Source organism: Thunnus thynnus, chromosome 19 (genome assembly GCF_963924715.1).
Source record: "Thunnus thynnus chromosome 19, fThuThy2.1, whole genome shotgun sequence".
Classification (NCBI taxonomy): domain Eukaryota; kingdom Metazoa; phylum Chordata; class Actinopteri; order Scombriformes; family Scombridae; genus Thunnus; species Thunnus thynnus.
In genome coordinates, this window is record NC_089535.1 from 1651258 (window position 1) to 1673751 (window position 22494).

Below are 22494 nucleotides of genomic sequence, written 5' to 3' on the forward strand. Positions count from 1 at the left end.
GGTTGTCTGTATCAGCCTGTGGTCTGATTTTCACGTGAAGAACTCGGGCTGGATTTTCTGCAGACTGAGTGGGAGTGAGAGATGCTTTGCTGAAACAAGCGAGTGCGAGCACCAGGATGTTACAGCTCATTAAATGGCTACAGGTGTCACTAATGAGAAGGAATCTCTGATTTCTATAAAATGGTTCATTTCACTATCAGAATCTGATCCATTCAGTCCAATAACATTTGGAAAGTCTAGAAGAGCCGCATATTGAATTATTTTATCCCCATTCAAGTTAGCAGAGGGTTTAACCAGAAGTAGCCGGCTCAGACTCACCAAATATTCTGCCAATTAATTTCTACATAAAGTGAAGCCCAAAAGAATCTTCTTGGGGGCAGAGTTACAGCTTATATGTAATTCCTATTTATTCAAGCATTTATTCTTAACGTCAACTTCTCCGAGGAATATACCTCTATTGAATGGATTAATCATTGAAACCTTGATTACTGAACCTCTGAGAAGCTGCAGCACAACCCTCAGCAAAGCATCAAAAACCACTGCATAACTGGTGACCTGAACTCAGAGAGGAATTCATTATTGTTAGTAACTTCCCATCAGCATTAACAAGTTGTTTAACCAATAAATACCATTGTCAACCCATTAGTGACTTATTTTATTTTGAATGTTCTTGTTATTCCAAATATAGTAATTAGTTGGTGAAAAATGATGTTTGTATATCAGTCTCCAGGCCAGCAGCCACTGCAAGGATCAGGGCATGATGGGAGAATGGATGTCACCTGATCAAAGAGCTGATTGGTTCAGGAGTTTGATCAACAACATGATGTTTTATCTTCATTTTGGATTTCAGTTGTCTGATCTTCTACTAAGAATTCAGATGTGTTGATGACAACTTTTATCAGCCAAAGAGACAGAAAACATTCAATAACCAAATATTACAGACAGACACAATATGAAGATTACATCATTATTTAATTATTGATGTGAATATTTGACAGATAAATGATATAATGTCTATTTCTGCTTACAATTTGAGTTGGTTTGATTTGTGTTTTACTTTATTTGTTTGTGCATCATAAAATAGTGTTTTTATACAATATTGAAACATTTGATATGTACACAGAGACATTCACATGTAGGTAACAAACATACTTTTACCTGCATAAACTCAACTATTCATTCATTTAAAGTAAATAAACATCTGTGCAGGAGAGATAAGAAGATAAAACATTATTCAAAGATCTCTCCCAAAAACTAAATTACATAGAAAAAAATAATAATTTCATTTTATTAGAATTTCTTTCTTTCATCAATGAGATGTGAATGAGTTTGATTAGTGTGACATCAGCTGATTACAGTCGGCATGTTGACCAGCAGGTAGTGATCCGCTTGCTGCAACAGTTACATTTCTATGTAAAATAATTTAATAGTCTAATATTAGAGATTACAGAATAAATGTTGTTTTGATTATTGATTATAGGTCATTTTAACAGTTTATATTCTATCATACAGATCAGCATTAAAACAATGTTAGTGATTGATCAGCTGAGCTTGAGTAGATTGTTCTGATAACATTTTATTAAATCAGGATCAGATCTAACAGGATGTAAATATTTCTGTGACTTCCTGTAGATTCTTTGAAAGCTGCTGGAAACTGTCTGACTTGACTGCAGCTTTTTGTCACTTCCTGCTGATTCTGCCGCCTGATCCCTCCACTTTACAAGAAAGGAGCAGTTCATCTGAAACAAGCCTACTGATCAGCTTTCCAATAAGGAGGCGTGTCGGTCGGTAAAAGACGTGAAGGCTCTTGTGTATCTTCACTCATGGCTCCTCAGAGCAGGAATAAGAGCTTTGGGACGACCTGCAAGATGGCGGAGCAGAACGACTTCCAGTTCAAGTGAGGATCGAGGAACCTCAGGTTTCTGTAATCCTCTACTGTGATACAGAAACCAGGTTTCTGGTTTACATGACAGGACAGAAATCAGCTGAGTGCAGAGAGTCGACTGTAAACTGGTTACTGAAGTGCAGCTGAACACACTGATGAAGAGTTTTGATCTGATGAAGCTGAGAGCAGAAAAGAGGCTGAACTATGAGAGTGATTGATGTGAGAATCCATAACAAGAAAACCAACAGCTGCTGTCACTATAAGATAAACTCTGGCTTTACTTTCACTGAAGTGGATCAACAAATGATAATTACACATTAAACTAAATGAACAGTTATATATCACAGAGGAGGCGGTTTCCCAGAATCACACTATTTAAAATTTAAAAGACGATTGTTTGTCTTTGAAAAAAAAAAAATTACAATTATCAACATCACACTTAATAGGATTAAAATGAAATAATGTTTGTGATGTTTAAACATTTATATGAACAGTGTAGAGGTTGTTGTCTACACAGCTGTCTGATATTGTTCATCTACAGCACTGTATCTTCAGCTGCTGTTGTTAGTTTAGCAAACATGTATCGCAGCCCTGCTTTGTTTTTTTTATCCATTCGTTTTTTCATCTCCTTCAGCTTGTTGACCTTCTCTGTGTCTCCTCTCTCCTTCATCTTCTCAATCAGGAAGTCCAAGTGGACATAAGTAGACAGTGAATTAACATTCAGGGCGTTCCGCTCTAGTTGCTCCACATGTTGGTAGGCCTCTGTAAGCAGCTGAATCTTCTCTGATTCCAGTTTTTCCATCTCTGTTTGAAGATTTTCCAGAAGGCTCTTCTTCTGCCCACAATCTACCTTATTCTTTTCATATTTCTGTTTCACATCTTGTAGGGTCTTCTTAACTCTCCTGGTCTTGTTCACATATCTCCACTTTTTTTTCACATGATCTGATGCAGGACACTTCCCTGTACAAACTGTACAGTGACCATCTTTCATGACCTCACAGTCTCTGGGATACCAGGCCACTGTGCATCCAGGATAGTGACAGTTCTCTTCACAGATGTTACAGGTGACAGCTCCTTCATAAAACAACCCCCATATCCCTCCATCAATAGGCTCTTTGTTTTTGTAGACCTCATCAACTTCTACAGTGAACTCTTCATTCTTCTTCATCTCTTGTTCATGTTTCTTCAGAGCTTCTTCAGTCTGTTGGGCCTCGTTCTGTTTTAGTTCAATCAGCTCGATTCTGTCTTGCAGGTTTTGGATGCAGGCTGTTATTCTGATGTGTGCATTCAAAACTTCAACTGTTGTTATCAGATTTTGAGGTTTAGATTTTTCCAGGACGTCTGTGAATTGTTTCATTCCTCTCTCTGTTACCCTCCATGCGTTCTCTAAAGCATCCTTTGTTTCCTCTGTTCTCTGTGTGGTCTGGCGGTTATTGAACAGGAAGTGAACGGGCTGATTCTCCTCATTTTTGGCACATTTAATGTTTGCAGCTTCAAGAGCTTTCAGAGCATTTTCAGGTGTTATTCCATCTGAGTGTGTGATGATAGCAACAATGTTCTTCTCCAGATCTTTCCCAAACAGAGACGTCACTGAATCAAAGATGTACATCAGTCGGTCACTCAGTCGATTCTCACTCGCCTTCAGCACCAGACCCACTGCATCAATTTCATGAACTCCATCGTCTGAGCGGAACAAGTCAAATAATCTTTGACTGATGATGGCATCATGTTCAATCTCTCTGGTGTCTCCGTATCCAGGAGTATCGATGATGGTCAGAGAGAAGGGCAGAGTTTTACCTTCAAAACCAAAGATCTTGTACATGATCACATCTGATGTCTGACTCACTGACTGACTTCTCTTCTCGTCTTCTACGATCTCAAACCAGATGTTGTCATCAAACTTCACTCCCATGGTGTAGTTGAACAGAGTGTTGATCAGAGTAGATTTTCCTGCTCCTGTTTCACCTACAAGTAAGATGGTTTTGTTTTCCTTGTTCAGGTTTTTCTCACCAACAGTTTTTCTTGTCAGAGTTCCAAACTTCTCTTCCTTTGGTCTCAGCTGGTAGACATCAGGAGATCCTGAAGAGATCAGAGAACTTTTGGAGATGATTTTCTCATAAGTTGTGTTATAAGTCCTGTAGAAAAAGCAAAGATTCAATCAACATGTTCTTTTCTCATCAAACTGACAAATTAAATACATTTCTAATCATATACATGCCTACATTAGTGGCTGGTTTAATAAATGAATAATACTTCAGTGGAGTATAAATACTGCAGCTGTGACATCTGTGATTGTAGAATATGAATAAATTAAAGTCAAACCAAACGGCCACATTTGGGGATTTTAGTCTAAATGTGAGCTCTGGTTTTGACTGTGAGGACAGAGACTCAGATTACAGTCAATTAACAGGATCTTCTTTTTCTGTGTAACACACCACTGCCTTTAGTTAGAACATTTAAAATACATATTCAAACCCCCAAACACCAAATTCTGAGTTTCTTTAATGACTTTGTCAAGAAAAATTGAAATCTTTGCCTATTGTGCCAAAACATTTTCACTACATTATATACTTGATAAATAGAATTATTACTGATGCTTTTAGCTTTGTCAATCCCATCCTGCATACACAATTATAACCAGAATACAGCAATTATTATTATTATTATTATTATTATTATTATTATTATTATTATTATTATTATTATTATTATTAATAGCCATACATATCTCAAGACAGTACAAAATAAGGGGAGAGCACAGCACCATAATAAATAGGGTAAACATCAATGTGACTGTACTAGTATATGTTAGTGGTTATATATGCCATCAATATATTCATGGATGCCAAAATTGCCACAGTCCTCAGTACATCAACCATCCTTGTCATCAACATCAGATCATCATCGTCATCATCAACAGTGACAGTCAACGACAGTGTTCATTAAAAAACGTAATTACAGCGGGCACAAAGGACTTCCTGAATCTCTTTGAGGATCATCTGGGCATAACAGCTGCATCCCAACAGAAAACGGCATAAAATAGGACACTTGCTAAAATGCTTTGATAAAATAAATGCATGAGTGACCTGCTGATATCAAAAGACCGCAGCTTCCTGGAAAAACAGCCTTGATTGAGCCCAGCCAGCCCATTATCCACAAGGACACAGAGATACTTATTAGAGGAAACCACCACAATGACCTAGACTCCTATCTTAAGCCCAGCACAAAGTAGCACCGAGTGGGTCGCAAGTGTTTTTGTTAGTTTAAGACCAACCCAGTTGTCATTTTCCCATCCAGCTCCCATGTTGTTTAAATAGCAAATTAACTTGCACCCATCTGGATCCTGAAACAACAAAAGACAAATGAAATAAATATAAATAAATAAATAAATAAATAAACCTGAAAAATGTTGAAATTTGACCAGAAAGTAACTTGTTGAAATCTAAGAACTAGGCAGATGATCTGTCTGGTTCTTAGATTCAAAGTGTTGTCAGTTTCAGTCTCATCTATTCCTCCTTGTAGACGGAAGAATTGTCCAGATGATCTACACAAATAGGGGGCAACATTTCACATCCCTTCCCCTTCCTCCACGGAGATAAATTACAACATAACTGAGTAACAACTGAATAGTTACACACATGCTCCTAGGATAGGTGTCAGTCATAAAATGTCAGAGAACTCACTGATAGTAAAACAACTTTTTCTACCAAACAGCATCATTTTTTCATTAATTGCTGCCATTTTACAACACAGTAATCCAGAACAGAACTAATTTATTGATATGATATTTCAATATCGACCCAGCTTACAATGATGTGCTATGATGCCAAATGTCTCATGGTGCAACTCAGTGCAGTTCATCAGATCAGCTGATATAACCAGCTGATGTCTCATCTGGCCAGTGTCTGCAGCAGCAGCTGGCTGCTCTGACAATGTAGGTGCAACTTTCCAAACAGGTGTTATTTGGATAAACTGACCACATATTACTACCATATTACCATACTTTAAACAGTCCTACAGCGACAATCTCAACAGCATTCAGCCTGGATCCACCGTTACTCCTAGGACTCAGGGCAGCTACTTCTTCTTCCTCTCATGTTGGACTGAGGGCAGACTGGATGCTACAGTGACTCACTATCACCACTGTGGTACAAAGTGGTATTACGAGACTGTACAGGCCAGACAGGGCTGGAACTAGCTGGTTAGCATGCTAACTTCAGAAGATATCTCTGTTACATAGTACATATAGGTCTTTGACATTACATCAAGACTGTGATTCTTCACATTCTGATAAATTTAGTTAATTTCAGAATGTTCAAAACTAAAATTCTGACATATTCTCACACATTATACCTTTAAAAAATAAGTAGCCGAAGTTATAAGAACTTAATTTTTTGCATTTCTTAGCCCTGAGGTAATGGTTGAAATAATCTGTGTGGCATAAAAATGCCATCTTAATGAGGTTAAATAAAAAAAAGAACCTATCCTTAAAGAATAACCGTTGGGCCCCTGGCACCTTCATGCTGGGGCCCTAATGATATAGCTACTCTAGATGGCATTACCCTGGCCTCCAGCTCCACTGTAAGGAATCTGGGAGTTCTCTTTGATCAGGATATGTCCTTTAACTCCCACATAAATCAAATCTCAAGGACTGCCTTTTTTCACTTACGTAATATTGTAAAAATCAGGCACATCCTGTGCCAAAAAGATGCAGAACAACTAGTCCAGGCATTTCTTACTTCCAGGCTGAATTATTGCAATTCCTTATTATCAGGCTGCTCTAACAAGTCTCTAAAGACTCTCCAGCTGATCCAGAATGCAGCTGCACGTGTTCTGACTAAAACTAGAAAAAGAGACCACATTTCTCCCATTTTAGCTTCACTACATTGGCTTCCTGTAAAATCCAGAATAGAATTTAAAATCCTTCTCCTAACTTACAAAGCCCTTAATGGTCAGGCACCATCATATCTTGAAGAGCTCATAGTACCGTATTACCCCACTAGAACACTGCGCTCCCAGTATGCAGCTTACTGGTGGTTCCTACAGTCTTTAAAAGTAGAATGGGAGGCAGAGCCTTCAGCTATCAGGCTCCTCTCCTGTGGATCATCTTCCAGATTCGGTCTGGGGTGCAGACACCCTCTCTATGTTTAAGAGTAGGCTTAAAACTTTCCTTTTTGATAAAGCTTATAGTTAGGGCCGACCAGGCTCGCCTTGGATCAGCCCTTAGTTATGCTGCTATAGGCCTAGACTGCTGGGGGACTTCCCATGATGCACTGAGCTCCTCTCTCCTCCTCCTCCTCTCCATCTGTATGTATTCATGTACCATTAATGCATGTTACTGACTTTGCTTCTTCCCCGGAGTTGTGTGCTTTCTCGTCTTGCAAGAAACCTTCAGCTACAGACTGACTGCTGTCCAGCTTGATGCCCACCGCTGCTGCTATTATTATTATTATTATTATATAGTCATTATTAGGCATATTTCTATTATTATTACTGTTGTTGTTATTTTTATTAGCCCAGTGCTGCTTGAGGTTTCTTCCCATTAAAGGGGATTTTTTTTTCTTGTTGATGTCATCAAGTGCTGCTCATGGGGGAATGTTGAGTCTCTGTAAATTAAAGAGTTCAGTCTAGACCTGCTCTATGTGAAAAGAGCCCTTGGTGCTATATAAATAAAATTGACTTGACTTGACTAATATTTCTCTAATAATGTCCTCTTGCTGTTAAGCTGCTAAAGTCAACATGAAAAAATCCTAAAAATTAAAAACATTGATCTGGGTTGTCTTCAATGACTGCACTGTGCTCACAACAATATGCTTGACAAACAGCATGTAGCTGGAGGCCTTTTTTGTCTGAGTTGTGCTGCTGTGATCCTGATTGGTAGCTGAGCTGATTGCTGACAAAACACATCATCAAGGTGAACAACGTCTTTTACCCTGCCATGCTGTGTGCAGTGGAAACATACTTGAACTGTGCCAGCAGGACTCGACTACTCATAACTGATCATGGCATGGCTCAGTATGATGACCACACAATGGAAAAACACTACAATTCTACAAAACACATGTAGAGCGAATGGACAGACTCTCATGATCCCTCCCTCCAGGATCCTTGAAAGGGTAAACAGCTGGCCCACTGATCCAGAGTAGCATTTTAGTGTATGCAGTCTATAAAACTTGGTTTGTTCAATGGTTAAAATCCAGCCTTTGTTATTTTTTTTTATCATATTTCATTTCATGTTAGAACATTCAATGTATTTTCTGTGTATCTGATGCACAAATGCAGAGGACGTGACGTAGCTAGGCATGAAGTATGAATATTAGTGACCGGTAATAGATGTGTTTTTATTATGTTTCCTGCCACCATGTAGGCTCACTTTGGTCTGGATTACAATATTTATATTATGTACTGATTTGCTGTAAATTTCAGATGCTTTGTGTGTTCATTGTTTTAAACTTGGTGTGATGTTGCTACTGGATGATTTCCTGTCTCTCCAGTTACAGGGCGTATGAATGAATTGATTATATCATTTAGTAAGTTACATTATTTCTTGTTTCTGTCACAGATCTGGTGGTGCAACATGCTTCAAATGAGAGCAAGAGGACGTCTCTGTAGTGTAGAGTTGTGTTTTAGAGTGTAGTTATCAATGAAAGCCTGTTTGTAAAGCACTGCCTACAGCCTGTTCAGAGTTACTCGTTAATGTTTTTGGTGTGTATGTGTGTGTGTGTGTATGTGTGTGTGTGTGTGTGTGTGTGTGTGTGTGTGTGTGTGTGTGTGTGTGTGTTATAAATTTCAAGTGCCTTGTTGTATTGATACCTGTACTGTATAACATGGCTGTGGCTCCATCTACAATAAATCATCTTCTGATTAGGAATAAACCTGCATCCTGTGTGTGAACTGTCCATAGCTGAATATGCTGCTACGCTGCTTTGACATGCATGTCTCTGGCCATTCAGATTAATACAAAAGTCATGAATGTTGTGCAGCATTTAATATGACGTCATTATATAAACTTTCTCTCAGCACCCCCAACTCTGACTGACTTCCAGCATCCCCAAATCCAGGACCAGGACAGAATCCCCATCACTTCACCTCAATCTGAGTTTGAACGATCCGCCACCTTTCCAGCATCCAGCATAAACTTTCCCAGAGAGACTGAGCAGTGTGATACCTCAATATTTGGATCATATCCTCCAGACCCCCTTTTTTGACAGCCAAGACAGCCCCACAATGTCCAGAAACTTCAGCATCTCAGAGTGTATCTCATCAACTCCTTGTTTTTAACTCCCCCTCAGTGACCTCCATCAGAGACATGGAGACATGTTCTCCTCGTGCTCCTTCTGTGAGCACAGAATCTACAGTGCTTCTGATCTCCTGATACTGTCTACTGCTTCAGTATCCCCTCATCAGCAAATGTTCAAAAGCCTGAACAATACAGTGACATTATCTTGACTTACATCTCAGAGTGTATCTCATCAACTCCTTGTTTTTAACTCCCCCTCAGTGACCTCCATCAGAGACATGGAGACATGTTCTCCTCGTGCTCCTTCTGTGAGCACAGAATCTACAGTGCTTCTGATCTCCTGATACTGTCTACTGCTTCAGCATCCCCTCATCAGCAAATGTTCAAAAGCCTGAACAATACAGTGACATTATCTTGACTTACTCTCCATGTGTTTTGTAAAGAGGAGGTGGATCCATGGTCCTATTGTTCTCTACGGACACACAGCTGGGATCAGCAGAGTCTGGTCTCTGCTGCTGGATCCTGATACAAACACAGTACTTATGAATAACAGAATAACATTCTTCCTGGATAAAATAGTGATTAAAAACATATTTAATGTTAGTGTTTTAATACAGATAATAAAATTCTTAATCAGAAATTCCTTTCTGTCAGGTTGAAGTTGATACCTTCCAGTGTTAAAATGTTTAGGTTAATCCATGGACTCTTCATGGACACACAGCTGGGAAAGAGGAGGTGGATCCATGGTCCTATTGATCTCTATGGACACACAGCTGGGATCAGGAGATTCTGGTCTCTGCTGTGCAGGATTTCAGGAACAACTTCACCTACTTCCAACGTCTGTGGAGAAGAAAACAGTCTGAAGTTAAAACTCAAGCATCACTTTGTTGTTGTTGATGGTGGTGTATGATATTATTTTCTACAGTCTCTCTGTATCTCTCTTGTAAGTAATCTATATTATACAACAAATATATATTTTTATATATTTGATATTGTTCATCATATTTGTATGTATTTATATTTTTGTATAGATGTGTGGGATTATGTGACAGTTTTTGTGATTATTTCAGACACTGATAATGTGTTTTATCTTGATTATGTATCAAGTCCTGCCATGAATTGTTCATATAATGACGTCAGCATGATGCAACTAATTGGTGTCTATATAAACTTTACTCTTTGTCATGTTTGATAATTGCTTTTTACAGTCAAACAATTTTGGGAGCCAAGTTTGCGTCACTTTAAAGAATCCATATACAATTTAAATTATATCAAGAAGTTATTTAAGTTTGGGAAAGGTAATGAGTGCTGGTTAACAGTAAGAATTTATGATTACTCTTCATACTTGTTTTTTTGCTTTTGTATATGTATCATTAAACATTAATTTTAAGTCAACTGACAAAAATTTCAGGCATTCAGCTTAAAGACCAATCCACATTTAGCCTGATCCTGTGGATAGCCTGTTGCAGGAATTAATAATAATATTAACAACAAATAGAAATAAAACATTAGACTATTTTCATTAATAATTTTCTACCTGTTGTATGATGACAAGTCAGTTATTGACGCTCCCTAAAAACTCCCTCTGATGGTTAAAGGAGTCAGATAACCAACTTCAGACTGACTTCAGCACAGAGAAACACATCTGCAACAATATAAAACATGAAAACAAAAGTTGTTGATGGATCATCAATACAATACAATAATGTGATTTCCTGCAGTTGAAGTGACAACAATGCAGGTGCAGTCCAGATGCAGCTGTCTGCCTCATGTTAACATGTTGAATGTATTTTTTCCAGAGAGTGGAGTCATGTCTGTTATGTTATCCTTGTTTCATTATGATGCCTGTTTTCTGTTTTTGTCTTAACGTCTTATGTTGTAAGATCGAATAAAGAGTTGAAAAAAACGATACAGCTGTCTGCTTAAAAACTAATAACCTTCTAACTGAAATGATGGAAATCCACCAGCAGTTCAGCGGGCTACTTAAAAGACTAATCAATCAATAATTATCTCATAATTGATTGTTTCATGGTGTGATTGGCTGCAATGATTCAGCTCCTTCATGTAAATAAAATTAAATCTTAAAATCACAGAGTTGGCTGTTTCTCTCTTGTTCAGGTGTTTCTCTGTGGACAGAGGTCTCTATGAAAACTACCTGGAGACACTGTGAGTCCTTTTACACTAAAACAGTGTTGTAAGAATGAGACGTCTCAGTGTAGACGTAGAGACATCAAACTCATCAGAGGTTAGGGCTGCACAACACGGTAAAAAAAAAAAATCATTTTATGATTATTTTGCAATTACAATAATATTTACAGTTTTAGTGGGAGCGATCATCTTTGCATCATCATTTTCATTTTAACTGGATAAAAATAGTAACATGAGAATGATTTCATTTTTGCAGGAGTCCAAACCATCATGTTCTTTTATGTCTTATGATTTGTAGACCAGGCATCTCTGTAGCTCCACAATATCTCATTTCTAAAGATATACTGTCATATTTAACCTTTAACAAAAAACTGCAGCTGCTGCAATTTGGATATTGCTCTTATCCATATTGTGATACCAATACCATTTTGATTAACTGTGCAGCCCTGGGTGCATACTTCAAGTCAAGTCAACTTTATTGTCAGTTCTATCATATGTACAGGACATGTAGACCCTGCTGGCATATACAAGCACTAAAATACAACAAGGGTTTAAAATACTAGGATAAAACAAAAATGCTACAAATGTAGAACTACAGAGTTAGCTGCTGCTAAGCTAACAATTGCATTGGAAATGATCACAATTGGGTTGATCAATCATGTCTGAGTCTAAATGTAAACAAGACAAAAGGTATGTTTTTCTCTAAGACTATGGTACAACCTCTTCACGCTGATATTTTCATCAAAGGTGAAAAAATCGACAAAGTTACTGATTTTAAATATCTTGGTGTGACACTGGATCCAAATTTGAACTTCAAAAAACTTGTTAAAAAATAGTTAAAACCATAAAGTACAACTTAAATTTTAGACATATTAGAAACTCTCTCTCTTTGGATGCAGCCAAGATATTTATGCAGCTATGATTCTTTCCTATATGTCTTATTGCATCACATGTTGGGGGCAGGCTGGAGAAACAGCCATAAAACCTCTTGAGTCCTTAAACAAACAAACTCTAAAAACTCTGGACAAAAAGCCAATGCATTTCCATCACTGTAGGGTTCTGGAGAAATACAATTTACTGAGCTTTGAGAATTTTAGATTATTCTCAAATGCGTGCCTAGTTTATAAATGTTAAATGGTTTGTCCTCCTCCACTATGTGACTTTGTGTTCACTCTCTCAGTAAGTCCTATTAGATCCTCCAGAATATCCTCTATACATGATTGTACCATTTCATCACACTGCATTTGGACAGTCAGCTTTCTCTGTGAAAGCCACAACTCAGTGGAACGTCCTACTTGATTATATGAAGAACTGCAGTTCAATCAATACATTCAAGGCCAAATTAAAAAATCTACTAAAGACCAATCAGCTGTGTGAGGACGGAGTCTAAACTCCATCTATGGTCTTCTCATTAACACAGGTAGTCTTGCTTTTAATTTGAAAAGTTTTGATTATTCATTTCTAATTGACATTCTAGGTGTATGTGATGTGCTGTGGTGTGTAGCTTTGTATTTTGTATTTTGTATGATGTGTTCTGTGTGTTTTTAGCTTTGTACTGTTTGTTGTTGATTGAGATGTAAATCAGCTTTGAGCTGACTCCAGTGCAGTGCATATTTTATGTTAAAAACTGTACACTGTCCCAATTAATAAATACAATCAATCAGTCAATCAATTACAGAGCTTTATTTGAAGCTTCAACTTGCAGCAGCTTCAGTAGAGCTTCCTCTGGAGCCTCCTTCTCCGAATATTTCTTCAGCTCAAACATGTCCACATCTTTTTCTGATAACAGTAAGATGGAGACCAGAGCTGACCATTGAGCAGGAGACAGTTTATATGTCAGTTTATTTTTCCTGATCTCAGATACAGTTGGATCTCCTCCACTAGAGAACAATCACTCGGTCCATTGGGACAGTAAAACAAATTGATGCGTCTGTCTGGAGATGGATTCTCCCTGATCTTCTTCTTCACATAATTTACTGTTAGCTGACTTCTATAAGTCTGGTTGGTCTGCAGGGAAAGGCCCAGGAGGAAGCGAAATGTTGGTATTGATGGGTGAGAGGACCACATACAGAGTTGCCAGAAACTCCACTGTGCTCTGATGGACAAAGCTAAATACCGTGTTCCTGTCCTTCTCCATATGATGCTCCTCTTCAAAGATCTGTGAGAACATTTGGGAATACTCAAAGACTTCATTGGACTTACTGCTGCCATCTTTTAGGTCTTCCTCACAGAGGGTCAGGCTGCCTTTTTCCAGCTGTTTAAAAGCCAGTTTTGTAAGTGTCTTAATGTACTGAATGCTTCTTTCTCTGCCATACTTATCTTTCATGTGTTTGATATGAATCATCAGGAATTCTGTGTACATCCCAGTCAGGGTCTTGGGCAGCTCTCTTCCCTCTCTGCTTTTCAACAAATCCTCCAGAACTGTAGCAGTGATCCAGCAGAAGACTGGCATGTGGCACATGATGTGGAGGCTTCCTGATGTCTTGATGTGGGAGATGATTCTGCTGGCCTGCTCCTCATCTCTGAATCTCTTCCTGAAGTACTTCTCCTTCTGTGGGTCAGTGAACCCTCTGACCTCTGTCACCATGTCAACACACTCAGGAGGGATCTGATTGGCTACTGCAGGTCGTGTGATTATCCAGAGGCGAGCAGAGGGAAGCAGGATGCCCTTGATGAGGTTTGTCAGCAGCACATCCACTGAGGTGGACTTTGTCACATCAATAGGCAACTTTTCATTGGCACTGAAGTCTAGTTGAAGCAGCTCTCATCCAGTCAATCCAACAGAAATAAAAGTTTATATTCACTCCTGTCAAAGTTTGTGTTTCCTGATGTCTGTAATGTTGTGAAGAACGTCCTGTTCCATGTAGCTGGTTTCATGGATACATGTGTGAATAAGTTCTGCAAAACTTGCTTCTTTCCTTTGTGAATTCAGCCTGCTTAACGTAAACAGGAATATAAGGTGCACATCTTGATTGGTTCTTTTTTCAGCCCAGTATTTGTATTTGTATCTGTATTTGTTGAGGCAGCAAAATTATTTGTATTTGTATTCGAATAAAAGTGGAAAGATGCTTAAAAATCCTATTTTTTTTTAATTATGACTTTAATTTTAGAAAATTAAAGTGTTACAATAAGTGTACATGAATAAACTACCTTATGAAGGAGGTCCCCACACCGGGTCTCGAATTGGAGTCATAGATGACTGTGCTGATTACTGAGCTAAAACTTTACTCACTGCCTCATTGCAGACAGACCTCTACCTATTTATACACCCATAACACAGAGACAGCACACCATGTAATGTGTAGGGATGAACTTCAAAGGTGACTCTTGCTTTGCACTTTTCATTTTTTGCACATTTTTTAAAGCCTAACTTTGTGGTAAGGAGAAGGGGAACAACAGGTTATGGAGAGTCCCTTGGGAGCACTTCATGTGTATCAGTAGCTCAGTTTTATCTCTGGGGAACATCCCCAACTCCGGGAGTGATACGAACTGACCGAATGTAACCAACCTGCACATTGGTAAAAACAGACCCAAAAACAAATAATTTTAATATTTTAATAATTTTAATAATTTTTAAATATTTGTATGAAACAAATATTCATAAAAAAACACAATTTGTGTTTTGTTGAATAACATATTTGTATTCAGGCACAGCCCTACTGTGTAGATATCATCCAGAATCTTTGCATCCTTCTTTGTCGTCCACCCTTCTTTTATGTACATAAACCTGTCCTGGACGTTAAGATGGAGCTTTGTTTGTAACCATGTGATGGTTCATAGAAGCTGGTTTATCTGTGTAGAATAATATAAAATAGCCAGAACAGTGTAAAGTGTAAAGCCTTTCTACTGAGTAGCCTTGAAGAGATTATTTTAAATAGATAAATAAATAACTGGATCTCAGGCTAATGCTCCTTTTAAACAGGTTGACAGGACATTATCTCTGTAGTCATCAGCTTTTTCAGTCATGAAATCTGCAACATTCCTGGGATTGTCAGTTCTTTAAAAGGTTATGTAGCATTGGGAAAAGGTCCAACCTGCCTGCTGTAGAAAGACAGGCTCTAGGGATGTGTCGTTTTAGGACAAAGCAACACAGGAGATTAGATGTACTGCATGATATTTAAGAGTCTTCTGTGGTTGGTGGACTTTTTTCACTAACAAAAAAATCTTCCAAAATGGTCATGCTTTTGCTTGACTCAAATTACAAAGAAATATCAAAGCCTACTTGGCTGTTTTCATTTAAGTTCATCTTTACTTCTGGAGAGAAGTATAGATCAATACAATACAGGTATGCTGTCAATGAGGAAATTATAGCAGAACTGAGTATGTGGGTTGTGCCCATGAAAAATTTGCCAAATGTTCTCTGCTAATGCCAAACAGCTTATTTTGCTGTTGCTATTGACTCTTGTTTTGAGCTTCTGGTACCCCCAGGTGCTGCCGATCAGGTGTCTGATCGGCAGCACCTGTGAGCATGGGCCCTGCTACGGTGGTCAATAGGTGTCTGCTCCAAGAATTGGCATACCATGTTTGACTGATCTGGATAGGACCTGTGCGATAGGGCAACTTCAAATCGGTGTTCCGCAAAACCAAGTTGCGGCATTATTTGGAGTGAGCCCTAGTACCATCTCCAAAGTCTTCAAGTTCCATATAACGGGGGATGTCAGAGACAGGCCATGAAGTGGGCGTCCCAAGAAGACGACAACCCAAGAAGACCATTTCCTCACCCTGTCAGCACTTAGGTACCATAAGCTGTCTTCTAGAGATTTGCAGTCAAGGTTTGCAGGATGATATGGCCGATGGCTCTCTGCCCAGACAATCCGAAACAGACTGCATGCAGCCAATCTCCAGTCTCATATGGCTGCCAGGAGGCCTGCCATGACTGCCCTTCACTGTCAGGCCCGTTTGCGCTGGTGTCGGCAACACATGCACTGGAACCTGAACATGTGGAGGAACGTTATGTTCAGCATTGAGTCCCGATTCTTCCTATGGCAGTTGGATCATAGGGTCAAAGTGTGGAGAAGACGCAGAGAATGCTATGCTGATGGCTGCACCGATAGAGTAACATCTTTTGGTGGCAGCATCTCCCTCACTGGAAAAATGAGGCTTGTCATCATTGGAGGCAATCTCAATGCAGAGAGATATCGAGATGAGATTCTGCAACCAGTGGCAATCCCATATCTCCATAGTCTGGGACCGAACTCTATCCTCCAAGATGACAATGCTTGCCCCCACAGAGCGGGGTTTATCAGAGACTACCTCCAGAATTTGGGAGAGGGGAGGATGGAATGGCCTGCCAGCAGTCCTGACCTCAACCCCATTGAACACTTGTGGGATCAGCTTGGGCGTGCTGTTTATGCCAGAGTGACCAACACAACCACGTTGGCTGACTTGTGACAAATGCTGGTTGAAGAATGGGATGCCATCCCACAGCAGAGTGTGACCAGGCTGGTGACCAGCAAGAAGAGGAGGTGCCAGGCTGTTGTGGCTGTGTATGGTTCTTCCACACGCTACTGAGGCATCTGTTTGTTAAATGAATAAACTGTTAATTTACCAATATGTCTTGTTTCTTCAAACTTCAATCATCCAATCCACCAAACACCAAACAAGAGTCAATGGCAGAATAAGCTGTTTGGCATTGGCAGAGAAGATTTGGCAAATTTTTCATGGGCGCAACCCACATACTCAGCTCTGCTGCTCATCCCACAAATGCATGTTCCTTACAAATGTGGCACCATTTAAAAGGGAAATAAACAAGCTTTCCAACAGTATAAGATTTATTGCCAAGAGGCATTGTTACAACAAAGAAATAATCTACCAAACACAAATTTCCTTACTTTTTGTAGTAGTTTAGTTACTTTGATTAGAACTGACTCTGAGCAAAAGTTACAGAAAATGTTCCTCTACTAATCAGGAAACATATCACACAACAGCTTGCAAAGAAGCAAAGACTTCAGAAAAACTTGTGTTGATACCACAAAACTATCAGACACCAGCTGGAACCCCTGCAGCATTCTCTGGTATGAGGATTTTTCTCCTTTCAGCTTCCATCTGCTACTGCATTTCCAGTTTTCACACCGTCAGTAAGTTTGCTTGAATCTCAATTTTGATGGATCACTGGCCTGATGCACAACCATTATGCCCAGCACACCTTTGGTATTTTCATGGCCAAGTGTTCCAGGTGCACTTGTGCTGCACTTGGATAAAGGGTGGGATCAGAAAGAATACATTATTGTGGGCAATCATATTCATCACTTCATCCCCACTATGATGCACTGACTGTTTGGGAATCCTGCAAAGAGTTTTCATCAGAGGAAACTGGTTGTTGTCTTGAATGTAAAAAGTTTCAGATATGAGTTTACCAGCAGATCTGGTGTGTGTAATTGTGCCTTTACAATGCACCACATCATTCCAATAGAGACTGCAGATAGAACAGATTCCTGCCACCTTCAGATGGCTTTACCGTTAGTGTATATACACAGGGCTCTAATGTTTTTCCCAAGGAGTTTGTGTGCTCCTAAATAAAAAAATTAGTAGCACAGTGAAAAATGTTCAAGTAACACAGAGTTTATTAATGGGTCAACTTCTCTGCGGTTTATCTTTCACACTAAATCCTTAGTTTGTCTTACTGTCTTTAGCCCATTGTCAGCTACGACCTGCTGCTGTTTCTGCTGTGCTGTTTGTGTGTGTGGGTGTGTGTGTGTGCGCTCAGGTCTTTGTCAAACAGACTCAAATTTAAATACACTGATGGCAGCCTCATGCAAGATCTGTAATCTGAGTATCAATGAGAGAACAGGAACTGAACTATCATTCACCTTCTTGTGTTGGACCACAGTCAAGAAGTTAATTCATTAGTAACACTCCACATAGTGTGTTTTAAACTAGAGCTGCAGTTGAATAGATTCAGCTACTTTGGCTCACCACTTCCAGAGTGCCACTACCCTCCGCCTCCTTATGGAGGTGCTGAACAGACTGGTGACGGTCAGATGGACAGCAGTTGTGGGTGACATTGAAGAAGAAATGCAAGTAAAATAACAGCCATGAGCAGCTGCTGTCAGACTCTCCATGTCAGCGCTGGAAACACAGAGAGTCTGCTGGAGATATGACAGTCACTAGAAGCACATTCATGGCCCTTTGTATGTGTGGTATCAGTGTTATAGCTGAGCAAACGTTAGCAGCTCAGCACCAAGACGCTGTCTGGTGTGTGTATGTGTGTGTCTGTATGTGTGTGTGTTAATATGTAGCCACAGCCTTGCTGTTCATCATGTTACCATCGTCAGCCCTGAATATCTTGTAAAGCTCTGAATATAACACAGCATAATAACTTATGGTGTGTTAACTGCCACAGAAAAGAAATGCATCTTTCGTTTATTAGCATGACATTGATTCTCTACCGTCTCTTATCAGGCTTGCTAACGCTATCTGTGAGAGGCACAAACTGAGGCTACAGTTATCAGTGTTGTGATATTTATACTTGGCGGCATTTCTTTTCTGTGAAACTACTGTACTGTTAAAACATTGTACATTATCTGACTACTAAATACTAGTTGTCAAACAATTAACAGCGGGGGGAAAAAGATTATGGTAGGTTGTAATCTTTACTTGCACACTGTGCTCATAAAAGATTTTTCCGGTTTGCATATATCTAGTTTTAGGGGAAAATGCGAGTGAAATACTCACACTGTAGAGCCCTATTGCAGTAAATACGGACATCATGACAGCTCCCCAAAAGTGAAGCCAAAATATCTGCATCGCCCCCTGGTGGCTGGCTGCAGTAAAGGTCATATGTCCCGCCCCCTCCATGTTAGCGGATGGGACATGAGCCAAACTAAAAAGTCAAAGTATGTCAAATAAATTTTTTCCTAGAGATGGTTTCTGTCATTTCATTCTGTTCATTCTGTTTTAGGTCATTCTTATTACACTGATGTTTGTTCAAGTGTTAATTTTTTGTTTTTAATTAGTGATTTGACGATATAAAAAGGGGGTGTGACATTATGATTGACAGCTGTGACAGCCGCTCTCAAAACTCTGTCAGGCTGCAGGATGGCTGAGGGGGCGTGTCCTGCAGGTTCCCACCACCTGACTCTACTGCACAGACTCTGGCTCTAAATGACATCACAAATGCAAGATGGCCGCTCCCAGAGAGGAAATATTTTGGTTTCACTTTTGCACAGCGGTGATGATGAGATGCTTTGTCCATATTTATATACAATCAATGGGCTTTACCGACAATCACCAGGGTAAAGTAAATGCCATCAGTACAGGATGCAGCTGTTGTGGATGAGAGATGCTGGTAAGAATCACTCATTAATCTGTATTCAGACTCGTTACAATGTATCCAGAAAACAACTATCTGGAAAGTTTAAAAACAAGCAAAACATGAAAAAAGCAGTTTGTGTGATTTCAGAGAGGTTTATACATGTGAGCCTTCACTATAATGTGTTCAAATATAACAGAACATACGAGCGCTGAGCTTTCGACCTGCTCTGAGCAGGTGAGTGTTGGACGGCACGAGACACACTTATTGTTGGTACCAGGATTGCAGTTTTCTGCTGGACTGAGATCATCACACCCTCAACTGCACGTCTCCTCATACTGTGGTGGCTGGTGAATCACCAAGATACCAAACCAGCTTCAAGGATACTTAACTTCAAGGATAACAACATGTGAATCTTTGAGTGTCTCTTCAGTGTCATGATTACATCCAGAATAGAATCTCCATTCACAATCAAGACTCAATTCAATAAATAAAAAGTGGGCACTATTTTCAGGCTCTTAGTGTGCTCTGTCTATGTCTTTATGTTTGTATTTAAATTGATCTTTTTATAATCTAATTTAATTTTACATTAATTGATTTTATTTTGTTTGTTATTGTGTATTTATCAGTCGTTCTAATGCAAAGCATTATGTAAAGCTTTATTATTATGTGAAATGTCTTCATTTTCTACAGTCAAGTATGGGGTACCTCAGGGGTCAATTTTGGGACCAATCGTATTCTCTTTTTATGTGCTATTATCACGTTATTGGTAGACATGGTATTTCCTTTCACTGTTATGCTGATGACACTCAGCTGTATGTTTCCATTCAGCCCACTGACCTCAGTATGCTGAGTTCTTTACAGGAGCGGAGATGTGAGAAACTGGATGTCTAAGAATTTTAAACTTAAACAGAAATCCTTGTAATGGCTCCAGTAGTAGATTCAAATACAGCCATACTGGGTAAACCAAGCTGTAGGAGCCATGAATGGATTAATTTTCAAGTTTGAATGAATTGCAAAGTATTAATTTTTTGTTTTATATTTTGGGTTATTTTGGGTTATCTATTATTGCATGATCACGGTGATTGATAATCAGGTCACATGGATATGGGCGGTGATATCCTATAGTTAATATAAGCACCTGTTCACCTGCATGCCGGCTGGTAAGAAAGAGACAGAGGGTGAGTGGGTCGTTGTATTTTTTGTTGACCGCTGTTTTACACCTGATCGCTGTGATTATTTTGAGTATATTTTGTGCAGGTTATAATAAGTTGATCCTTTTCATTAATAAAAGTTATTAAACTTATTTTTTGATCTCAGCAAATCTTTTTGGTAACGTGTCAGACAAACGGCAGACAAGGCCTCAACCTCTCAGCAACTTTTACATTGTTGCCAGCAGTCGCTACACAAGCAGACTCTGATGAAGACTTACTGTAGAGTCAATACGTGTTGGTCTGCTTGGTTGTGTATATGCTCGAAGAATAAATTCACAATATTATTTCACTTGGACAGATACCAGGAAAGACTTCTTGGATCTTGTTTTTTGTACTTTCACCTGCCTCAGTAAAGAGCACCTGTCATATGAGCCATCAGAACTATGCAGCGCTTCCTGCTTCCATTGTAAACTAACAATATTAATATTCCAGTTTTATTTCAAAAATAACGTTGGTTGGAATTTAGGGATAGATTGAGTTCATTAAATGTTTGTTAGAGGCTGCTGCGTCTGTTGCATTATCATTTCTTATGTGATTTTCTTGCTAAACCAATTCAGGCATACAATTTGTAATGTAGCCAACAAAACTTCAGCATTTCAGTTACACTATCAAGACTTTTATAATATGATTGTAAGATTGTAAATCACATCTTGACAGCACTATATGACGTTATGTTGGTGAAACATTGACAGAGCATAAAGGGCATCATTAAGACATAAATATAACTACACTGTCAGCACAGAGTTTCATACAGACCAATGTCACACTGTTGCTGCTGTTGGTTGAAAGCTGCATTTGTACTTAGTTGTGTTCATGTTAGAGAGGCTGTGTGTGAGAATCAGGTCTCATCATACATGCAGCTGGACATGTGTGAGCAGCTTCACCTCAATGCTGTTGAAGCCTCATTAATTAGTAACAGTTCAAGTTATTCTACACAGAAGGAGGACTGTGACCTTCGTCCTCCACCACTCCCAGTACAGTCATGTTAGAAAGAGATCTCTTCATGGTCCATATGAACCACAGGAATGATTACAGCAACCAGTAACTGCTTTAATGCACATATGGGCACATCTGAATTGTTTAAAGACAGACTTGAAATAATGGTAACCATTTCTTTAAGGAAAAGTCACAAAATAATCTAAATAAGTGACCTCAGCAGCAGCACTGAGGGATTGATTATTGATTAACAGCAGTAACAGTGAACCACAGAGAGACAGAGTCAGGTCGTCTTATTCCTACAAAACAACAACAACAACAAACACAATCTGATGATACAAACACTGTTCTGCTTCTTACCTGTTCAATCTGATCCCTGTGAGGTCATTTCTTCTGATTCTTCAATCTGAATTATTGATCAGACTGTCACTCCTGCAGCGCTGCTTCCTGCTTCGATAGAAAAGGAGGAAACTGTGTTAAACAGGAGGTGTGACTGATAAAACAGCAGAGGGTGAAGGTTTGGTTTCAGGAGCACAATGAAGTCTGGGTAATATTCCAGAGAGCAGGTTTAACAAACTCTGAGTCAAACCCTGAACTTTGACTTGATGAACTCTGAGTTGGAAAACTAAATCTCTCACAGGTGTCCAGTTGGGTTGAGATCTGGTGACTGTGAAGGTCGTAACATATGTGTCGTCTTCAGTGACAAGATGCTTCCTACTAAACCTGACAGTTGCTGTTGCTAATTAGCTCATTTTGTCATGAAAAAACTTCTGTTGAGTCTCCAAACTGCACACAAGCTCCCCGTCTGACTTGTTTCTGC

General features: G+C 39.2%; 3 protein-coding genes across 3 annotated transcripts in view; 1 reads left to right on the forward strand and 2 right to left on the reverse strand.

The window, feature by feature from the left end:
- Window positions 1-22494, forward strand: part of LOC137170628 (uncharacterized) — a 456230-nt gene that overhangs the window by 107028 nt on the left and 326708 nt on the right. The gene's annotated exons all lie outside the window — the stretch shown is intronic.
- Window positions 1-22494, reverse strand: part of LOC137170627 (uncharacterized) — a 139985-nt gene that overhangs the window by 68746 nt on the left and 48745 nt on the right. The window lies entirely within an intron of this gene.
- On the reverse strand, window positions 1260-22158 carry LOC137170634 (kinesin-like protein KIF20B). Its single transcript, XM_067574142.1, has 5 exons — window positions 22035-22158; window positions 10663-10770; window positions 9794-9965; window positions 9549-9647; window positions 1260-4020 (listed from the first exon to the last, which is right to left on the reverse strand). The coding sequence occupies exons 4-5, from the start codon at window positions 9581-9583 to the stop codon at window positions 2421-2423; spliced, it is 1635 nt and encodes a 544-aa protein (XP_067430243.1). The 5' UTR covers window positions 9584-9647; window positions 9794-9965; window positions 10663-10770; window positions 22035-22158; the 3' UTR covers window positions 1260-2420.

Coding starts and splice junctions, on each gene's coding strand:
- LOC137170634 (XM_067574142.1), bottom strand. CDS start 9,583: ATGGATCCACCTCCTCTTTACAAAACACATGGAGA. Junction 4,021..9,548: donor CTTTACAAAACACATGGAGA/GTAAGTCAAGAT, acceptor CTTTTTCTACAG/GACTTATAACACAACTTATG.